This window comes from Amblyomma americanum, chromosome 3 (genome assembly GCF_052857255.1).
Source record: "Amblyomma americanum isolate KBUSLIRL-KWMA chromosome 3, ASM5285725v1, whole genome shotgun sequence".
NCBI classification, from domain to species: domain Eukaryota; kingdom Metazoa; phylum Arthropoda; class Arachnida; order Ixodida; family Ixodidae; genus Amblyomma; species Amblyomma americanum.
The window spans coordinates 46,309,126-46,318,913 of NC_135499.1; the positions used below are offsets into that span (position 1 = coordinate 46,309,126).

The following is a 9,788-nucleotide window of genomic DNA, read 5'->3' on the forward strand; positions in this document are numbered from 1 at the left end:
AGATGTGCACTGCTGTTTTTTTCCTTCTTTTCTGCATCTCTGCATGTTTCAATGGATTGTCTTCTTGCTATTTTTTTGCAGGGTATAATGCTTTGACGCAACACATGGGCCGACGTGGTGAATGGCTCCGGATCAATTTAGAGCTCATAGGAGTTCGCTAACTTGTGCAGAAATTTCACAGCAAGCAGGTGTTTTTGCATTTTGTCTACATGCAAATATGACTATTGCCGCCGGGATCAAATCCCCGACCTTGGGTTCAGTAGACAAACGCCAAAGCATTTGAACGACCACAGTGGCTGGATTCAAATCAGTAGCATGTAAAAGCAGTTCCCTAGAGTTCATGCCTGCCATATTAAACACCTACATTAGATTACTACATAATGCCAGGTGAAGCATGATGACAAGGTGACAAGGTGGACTTTTAACTAGGTTTTATCTTTTCTTTGCATTTTTTTGGGAGAGGAAGGAGGTAGGCGGTAAGTTTTTAAGCATTAGAGGTGTGAAGTAGAGAGCAGAGCAAATAATAAAACAAATGGTTTATACACCACAAAGCCACTGAACAAAAAGTGCTTATCACTAAGAGTATAATACCACAAAGCATCGTAAAATGAGAAAACGAAACTATAGCTGCTTCAAAGTGCGCTGCTAACTCCTGTGTGTCACTATGCGGAGCAACAAACCTATGTGCTGCTTTCTTGTCCTGTTAGTAACGAGAAAATTATCGCTATAACCCGCCGCCTAGCATGCTAGCGGCTGCCACGGATGGTGAAAGACCACAAAAAAACCACGCATGAGAAATGATAGTAAGACGCTCCCAGCGCCGCTAGAGTCGCGAACTGAATGTCCAGACACTCACGTTAGCGTCAGACCAACGGACCAGCCTGGGAAAAACGAACGTCGCGCCGAATATCGCGTGTGCGAAACGTAGCGGAACCACACTCTTCCGATACAGCACGAGAAAGCCACCGGTGGATGAAGTCATCCTCCTAGGACCCAGATCCCGCACTACATAAAGCCAGTGAAAACGGGTTCCTGCAAGCGCTTCCTCCTCTTTGCATTCGGCGCGCGCAGCTGGACGCGCGAATCCGGTGACCAGCACTAGCCAGTACGATTACGTGGCTTGGCAATAGCGCTTTGCCGCAATGACGCGCCGCGTTAGATTACAGGCGCCTTGAATGGCACACAGCCCAATCGCTGACCGCCTCCGCTAAGCGTGAGAAACGCACTGCCACTCAAGCGAGCGAGTTCCTCAACAGAGCGAGAAAAAAAAAAAAAAACGAACCAGCGTTGCGCGCCAAGATGCATTATGGAAGCATTGTTCAACCACAGCCGCGCGAGGAAGTTTAGCACGAGGAAGCCTATTTCATGTTTCATGCTTTTCCAAAGAAAAACATCCTTACATAATTTCACCTCTTCCTTATTTTAAGCATCCACGGTGTTCTGATAAGCTCATATATACGGCGCGCGAGAATTGGAAAACCTGTGAAATTGGCCATGCGGTGAAATTACAAAACGCGAATGAATGAATTTGTCAACGACAGCGAGTGGCGGCAAGCTGACAGGCAGCTGTTTTTCTAATCACTACATTCTAATACCGTGAAGCGAATGACACCAGCGTGGAATTACCTCATGGCAACCCACAAATCGCCAATTTATGGTAAATGAAATAGGATACGCGCTCTTACCTTCTCAATCCTTCTGAACATGCGCTTGGAAGGAGTGGATTGCTTTGGCCTGTGCTTATTGTGACTCGAAACATTTGTTTCCGCACGTTTCTTTTTTTTTTTTCAAGACCTTGGTTGCATTTTTGCCTTCTACCTCGAAAGATAACAGTTGCTCCACACCTAGCAAATATTTACTGTTAAAATAATCATAATAAGCCTTTTAAGAACATTAAAGAGTTTGTGTGGTGGTTAATTATTTATTTTCGCATTTGAAGCGCTCCTAAGGAAATTACCAGCAGATATAGCGGGTTTTGCAGTCCTTGACGTTGCGTGGCAACACTGGCACGACGCGAAAGCGCAAAATGGCGACGTCAAAAAGTGCGAATACTTATAACCGGCTCAATTGGGAAGAAGCTGAGTTTCCCATTCTTTGCCAAACATGTTTGGGCGACAACCCGTACGTGCGTATGACCAAGGAGCGATACGGCAAGGAGTGCAAAATCTGCTCGCGCCCCTTTACAGTTTTCCGATGGTGTCCCGGTGGCCGGATGCGCTTCAAGAAGACCGAAGTCTGTCAGACGTGCAGCAAACTGAAGAACGTGTGCCAAACGTGCCTGCTCGATCTGGACTATGGCCTGCCAGTGCAGGTCCGCGACAACGCGCTCAGCCTGCGCGACGACATGCCGAAGTCGGACGTAAACAAGGAGTACTACTCGCAAAACATGGAGCGAGCCGTAGCCGACGGAGACCCCAGCCAACCGTACGGAGCTCTGGCCAAAGCGCAGAGCCCTAGCGACCTGCTCATGAAACTGGCGCGCACGACGCCCTACTACAAGCGCAACCGCCCGCACATCTGCAGCTTTTGGGTGAAAGGCGAGTGCAAACGCGGCGAAGAGTGCCCGTACAGGCACGAGAAACCCACAGACCCCGACGACCCGTTGGCCGACCAGAACATCCGCGACCGCTACTACGGCGTCAACGACCCGGTCGCCGACAAACTGCTGCGCCGGGCCGCCGCCATGCCCAAGCTGGAGCCGCCTGAGGACACCTCGATCACCACCCTGTACGTGGGCAACCTGGGCGATCGCGTTACGGAGAAAGACCTGCGCGACCACTTCTACCAGTACGGCGAGATACGGAGCATCACCATGCTGGCGAAGCAGCAGTGCGCCTTCGTGCAGTTCACCAACCGCGTCAGCGCCGAGTTGGCCGCCGAGAAGACCTTCAACAAGCTCATACTTGCTGGCCGCCGGCTGGTCATCAAGTGGGGGCGGCCCCTGGCGCGCCAAGCGCCGCCCGCGGGCCAAGAGGAGGGCGTCGTGGGCCCGCCGCTGGAGCCCGTGCCGGGCCTCCCCGGAGCGCTGCCGCTGCCGCCAGACGAGCTGGCAAACAACTACTTCAACCTGCCCCCCCTGCACCCGCCGCCGCATGTGGCATTCGCTCCGCCGCCACCGCCGCCGACAGCTTTCCTGGCGCCCCCCGGAGAGGCAGCGCCGCCTCCGCTCCCGCCGCCGCCCGTGTTGGCGCCCCCTGGAACCGTGCCTCCGCCCCCGCACATGCGAGCACCCATCCACTACCCTTCCCAGGACCCCCAGCGCCTGGGCAGTCGGGGAAAGCCCTGAAGCGGCATCCTGTTCTTCCGCACCATTCCCTGTGGCATTGCATCCTTCTAGGCAGCAGCGTTTGGAATAAAAAAGTGCCCTGTGATTGGGGAGGCGCAGCTTTGTTGGTAGGAATGTGGTGAGGTCCTGTGCCTTTCGCCTGCTCGGCTTTGGAAGTATGATTCGTTGCAAGAGACTACAGTGGAAGCCACAGCTCGCCATATTGCCTTTGCACCGTGTTTCATTGAGTGTTACTTTGAGCATTGATATATCAAACAAAAGAAAGCAGTTCGCTAGGAAGGCCTTGTCCACTGTAGTTTCGAACCCGCTGTTAAAGATCCCCTGGTGGTTGAAGAGGCCTCCACTATGGCACCTCTTCTGTCCTTTCTTCTCAGTCCCTCTATCCCTTACCTTAGGACAAGGCACGGTGCAGGCATGATCAGGCAGGCATGGCTCAGGTATCCCCTGAGATGTGAGACAGACTGCGCCATTTCCTTTCCCTTAAAACCAACTTTTTCTTTGGCACCCCCACTAGCGACTAAAGAAGTTGGCTGGGACATGCATAGCAGGCCTTGCCTAGCTTGCTGCGCATATCTCGCTGTCTTTCTGCATGTACTTGAGTGCCTTTTCCTGTCTTCTTACTGCGAAAGGGCTTCAGTCACATGATTTGTTGCAAGTCGTCTATAGCCTAGCTCTTTGAAAAGAGATCCTTACCTGTCTGAAGCAGTGAAAGTGAATGAAGCAACAGAACCAATGAACGTGATCTCTCCATGCATCATAGCTCAGTAAGGCATGTTGCCGGGCTAGTTGGTGTAGCATTTTGAAACTTGGAAAAAACACCTTGGTACAAATAATTTCACACGGCACCTGTCCGTTGCCTTCTTGTCTCTTTTGTCCGTGTGAATTTGTCTGCGCCAAGGTGTTTTTTCCAAGTTTCAAAATCGTTCATGCGGCTGGTGCTTCTTGGTAGATGTTTATCAACAAGACGTGCCCAATCCCGGTGCTTGCAGCTCTGGTTTCTTCTGAGGCCCAGTGAATTGGAGTGGCAAACATACATGAATATGGGAAGATCAGTGCAGGAGTTGCAAGGTACTGAAAGCTGTATCTGAATAGGCAATTAGAAGTTGGTGCAAGATAAGATGCAGCATTGTTTATGCTAGACGTTATGTATTTACCATTAAGTCAAGGCTGAATTCCAGGGGGGCACAACAGTAGCATTTTATGCATTTGTGTTGGGTCACCCGGCTGTGGCGGTAGCCTAGGTATCGGGGCAAATTGAAGTGCAGCTGCTTGCAGAGTTTGATACAAAGCCATCTGCACCTGCATTACAGGTTCAGTGCCTAAATGGGCAGCAGTATGACTGGCTAGGTGATGGGTTTGTTGAGTGACATTTCCACACTTGAGCTCAAAGCTACTTTTCTACAGGAGACTTATGAAACGTTGTTGTGGTTCTTTTGTGCTGTTGGCTCAGATGTTCTTGATGTGAGGCAGGCTTTCACTTGTTATTGGCACAAGTGCATGGTGTGCAACCCAGAGCATGTTGCTGTGGCCCTTAAAGGGGCTCTGAAACACATTCCAAGGAAAGCACATCAACTCGCTTAATCACTGCATTGTGTTGTCATGAAAACCTGAGCCAAATAATACACTTCTACATGGAGCAGAGAATTCACAATCGTGCACGAAAGTTGACGAGCCCTTCCTGGCGACTTTTTCATGCTCGCACCCTCCTCCGTCGCTCGCATCTACGTATACATGTTGAGAGGTGGCTACTGGTTATACCCCTGTCACACGGGCATTTCAAAGGCCCTCGAACCGATAGCCTATCGACTCAAAGGCGATCGAGCGCTGATACACGGGCAGTTTCAATGGCCATCGAGTCAACGGAGCACCGCGGAACTCCATCGAGATTTCGAGGGCCTTCGAGCGCTGCCCAAGGTTGCTAGCGTTGCTTCGAGCGGCGCCAAGCGCACTTTCGTATGCGACCCATTCACGGTACAAAAGCATGAACAAACATTATTCTCTTAAACTTTAACGCGAGCAGTGTTTACAATAATTATAAAATTGTATCAGGTTTTAAGCGCATAAAGCGCATTAATTTTACTTTGCGGTCTTTGCGTTGCTTGCGTACTTAGCGTTGACAACATGGCTCCCTGCCCGCCCGCTTCATAGCGATAGCAGCTTCGTCGCTAATCCCTCAAAGCAATATCGTGTTCTAAGCTGTTGTATTCGCCTTCGATTTGCCCATTCTTACCCTCACATAAAGTTTCAAGAGACAAATAGCTCTTGTTTTTCAGATATCAAGGCGATTTCCGAGGTCTTAAGCCTGACGAAGCAGCGCTCCGACGCAGTTGGACTGGCTTGGTTTTGGCTCGTCATGTATTAGAGTGGCTACAGCAGTGTCTGCACCTGTCCGTCGGGTACGTGCTATTAAAAGGGTTTTATACGACATGCGCGTATGCATGTATTTCAGCATTTAGTATACATTTATCAAATATTTTTGTTATTTTTGCAAAATCCAAAGTAGCGATTGTGGCGCCACACAAGCTTGGTGTAAGACAATAGAACCATTTCAATGGCCATTGAGATTTGCCGTGTAGCAGCAACACAACTCCTTCGAGTTCGATGGCGATTGAGAATTTCGAAGACCCTCGACTCGATGGCCATTGAAACTGGCCGTGTGACAGGGGTATTAGATTCTTTCAGACGTCGGGCAGCTACCAAGGCCGCGGCCAATAAGTCTTGTAGCTCCGGCAGGCCAAGAAGCTGTCCCCCGGAGGTGGGGCCAGTGGAGGAGAGCCGACATTCTAGCGTGCAAAAAGTGAGGAGAGGAGAAGTAAGAGTGCGAAGACGCTGAAATTCAAATTTTGACTGCAGATAACTGAGCTTCGACAAAGCGCATTAGAAAATTTCTTGCTGGCAGTGAACATCCCAGCCATACGGCAACTTTATTAGAGCCCCCTTAAACTGCACACGTACTGAGGTGTTCATAATCTGGAGCCATCCTCTGTGTTGCCTTTCATAGTTAACTTGCAGCTTCATGACTTATTCCCTTTACTGCCAGGCAAGCACTCAACAAGTGATCCTCAGTGCACCTAACCAACATTTCTTCAGCCCACAATTGCTGGTGCCTGACCTTGTTGTTGATGTTTGCTGGTTTGATTTTGTGAATTGAAGCACTGATACGCATTTACACATGTGAATGATCCTTGTGTGGCCTTTACCCATACCTCAGTATCGTATGGCACTTGGCGAACCTTTACATGGTAATGTGTCAAAACGCTCCTCCAATTTCTGGTAACAACATCAAGCGCCATAGACTTCTATCCCTTTCACTAATCCAAGGCATGCAACACCTGAAAAATATTCTAGCTGAAAGCGGTTTAATGGCACAACAAAAAGTTGCATGCTTTTTAAGAATTGATGGCAGTGAAATGAACCTTTGCCATATTTCACCTGCCACGGTGGCCCTGTGGTGAAAGCGCTTAGCTACTGATCCCAACTACCCAGGGTCAAGTTCTGGGGCGGGCTGCATTTGGATGGATGCAAAAGGCACCCCTGTGCTGTGTGATGTCAGTGCATGTTACAGATCCTCAGGTGGTCCAAATGCACCTCTTTCTTCTTTCACTCCCTCCTTTATCCCTTCCCTTACAGTGTGGTTCAGGTGTTCACCCTGATGTGAGACAGATACTGTGCCATTTTCCTTTCCTCAGAAACCAGTTTTCATTTTTATATATTGTGAGGCAGAAGAACGCACCAGCAAATTCACCTTTTTACTTCAGGTAGGCCGAAGCAGCAGCTACCGACTAGTCACAGCTTAGCAACACTTCGTCTTCTTCGCACGACCCGATGACCGATGATGATTACGCTGAGATGAAGATGAAGGTCACTCACAGTGCTTACAACATTCCCCCTCCCGAACGAAAGCGACCATCCTGGTCGCAAATTAAATCTTAAGGTCGGCGGTTAAAGGGTTTCAAGCGCGACACGTGCACAATCTCGGTGCCGCGACACCGACGATCGCGAACAGGCGATGCAGGTGTGATGAGATAGTTTACAGGGGAAGTTTGTTCCAGAACCGTGTACGGGCCAATAAAACGGCTCAGAAACTTTTCACACAGGCCGGGGATGCGGGTAGGTGTCCAGAGTAGCACTTCGTCTCCAGGGCGGAAAGACACTGAGCGATGAGTCGCATCATACGTGCTTTTCCTGGAAGCTTGAGTGGCTTCAGTTTGAAGGCGGGCACGATCACGGCAGTGGGCGATACGAGACACGAACTGTTCGTGGGAAGGCGCGGCAGAAGGAGTAGAAGCTGTGAAGAAAGATGCTTCGAGGGAGAAGGTAGGATGGCGGGCATAAACAAGAAAAAACGGAGAGTAGGTGGTGGTTCGTTGAACGGCAGTGTTGTAGGCGAAGGTTACAAAGGGGAGTAAAGAGTCCCAGTTGTTGTGCTGAGGGTGAATGTAGGTGGATAGCATATCAGAAAGGGTGCGATGAAAGCGTTCTGTGAGGCCATTGGTCTGAGGGTGGTAAGGAGATGTAGTTTTATGCACCGTGCCTGAAGCATGAAGCACTGCGGCGAGGACGGTGGAGAGGAACGACTTGCCACGATCGCTAAGGAGGAGGCGAGGGGCGCCGTGGCGAAGAAGTATGGTGTGGAGGAAGAAGTTGGCGATTTCGGAAGCGGAGCCGGAAGGAAGGGCTGCGGTTTCAGCGTATCGGGTGAGGTGGTCAACGGCAGTAACGACCCAGCGGTTGCCAGCTGGAGTCAAGGGCAGGGGTCCATACAAGTCGATTCCGACGACTTCGAAAGGTGTGGAAGGACATGGGAGAGGTTGCAAGAGACCGGCAGGAGGCGACGTAGACCGCTTGCGTCGTTGACAAGGGATGCAAGACGCTACGTATTTTAATACTGAGGTTGAAAGGCCAGGCCAGAAGAAACGACGTTTGATGCGGTCATAGGTTTTGTGGTACCCAAGGTGACCTGCGGTGGGGTCGTCGTGGAAGGCTTGTAGAACTTGAGGACGCAGGGAAGAAGGAATTACGGGAACCCATGTGTGGCCCAGTGGGCTGTAGTTGTGCCAAAATAATGTGCCATCCTGTAACTTGAAATTTTTGAGCCGACGACGGAGACGGGCATTTGGAGGTCTAAGAACACCGCTGAGACTATCAATCAGCTTTTGACAGTAAGGGTCAGCACTCTGGTGGTGAGCAAGATTGCAGTGTATATCTGGCATGGGAGCAATAGAGGCGGCGCTCAAAGACTGCATAACTGTAGGGTTTAAATGGCTTGACTCCGTTGGGACAGGAGAGGAATGCGAGGACATGGGTTGCGACGGCAAAGCAATAGGGCAACGAGAGAGAGCGTCGGCGTCCTTGTGCTTCTTGCCCGATTTGTAAGTGACAGTAAAGTCGTACTCTTGAAGGCGGAGGATCCACCGCCCGAGACGACCGGACAGATTTTTCAAAGTGGATAACCAGCATAGGGCGTGGTGGTCAGTGACGACTGTGAAGTGACGGCCGTACAGGTAAGGACGAAACTTCTGAACAGCCCAGACGACGGCGAGACATTCTTGTTCGGTAATAGTGTAGTTTTGTTCCGCAGAAGTCAGAGTTCGACTCGCATAGGCAACAACATTTTCTGTAGAGGTGTTTTGGCGTTGCAGAAGGACAGCGCCAATGCCATGGCTACTGGCGTCGGTGTGCAAAATTGTCGGTGCTTTATCATCAAAATGGCAGAGGACGGGACCCGAAGTCAGAGCACGCTTCAGAGTTTCAAATGCTTCTTCGCAAGCAGGAGACCAGATGAAAGGCGTGTCGTTGTGAAGAAGCGCATGTAAAGGTGAGGCAATAGAGGCGAAATTGCGGATGAATCTGCGGAAGTATGATGCCAAGCCGAGGAAACTGCGGAGATCTTTGACCCGAGTTGGACGGGGAAAGTGCAGCGCAGCAGCGATTTTTTCAGGGTCAGGCTTAATTCCTTCGCTGCTTACGAGATGGCCAAGAACTTTAATGGATTTTGATGCAAAACGGCATTTCTTCGTGTTTAGCTGTAGGCCAGCGCTGGAAAGTGCTGTCAAAACTTCATCGAGACGAGTAAGGTGATCAGGAAATGACGAAGAAAAAATGACGATGTCATCTAAGTAACAGAGACATGTTTTCCATTTGAGGCCGCGGAGAACTGTGTCAATCATACGCTCGAATGTAGCAGGAGCGTTGCAGAGTCCAAAAGGCATTACATTGAATTCGTATAAACCGTCCGGTGTTGCAAAGGCGGTCTTCTCTTTATCATCTTCATTCATGGGGATCTGCCAGTAGCCTGATCTTAAGTCAAGGCTGGAGAAAAATTGGGCACCTTGCAAACAATCGAGGGCGTCGTCAATTCGAGGGAGGGGATACACATCCTTACGAGTTATTCTGTTTAGAGCACGGTAATCTACACAAAAACGAACCGAACCGTCTTTTTTTTGCACTAGCACAACAGGCGATGACCAGGAACTAGACGATGGGCGTATGATGTTGCGTG

At 50.2% G+C, this 9,788-nt stretch overlaps 1 protein-coding gene across 1 annotated transcript; it reads left to right on the forward strand.

The window, feature by feature from the left end:
- The first annotated feature begins 1,994 nt into the window (after window positions 1-1,994).
- On the forward strand, window positions 1,995-5,711 carry LOC144124571 (pre-mRNA-splicing factor RBM22). The gene has a single exon (XM_077657317.1). It carries the CDS (start codon window positions 2,027-2,029, stop codon window positions 3,284-3,286), a length of 1,260 nt encoding a protein of 419 aa, XP_077513443.1. The 5' UTR covers window positions 1,995-2,026; the 3' UTR covers window positions 3,287-5,711.
- The last annotated feature ends 4,077 nt before the right edge of the window (window positions 5,712-9,788 follow it).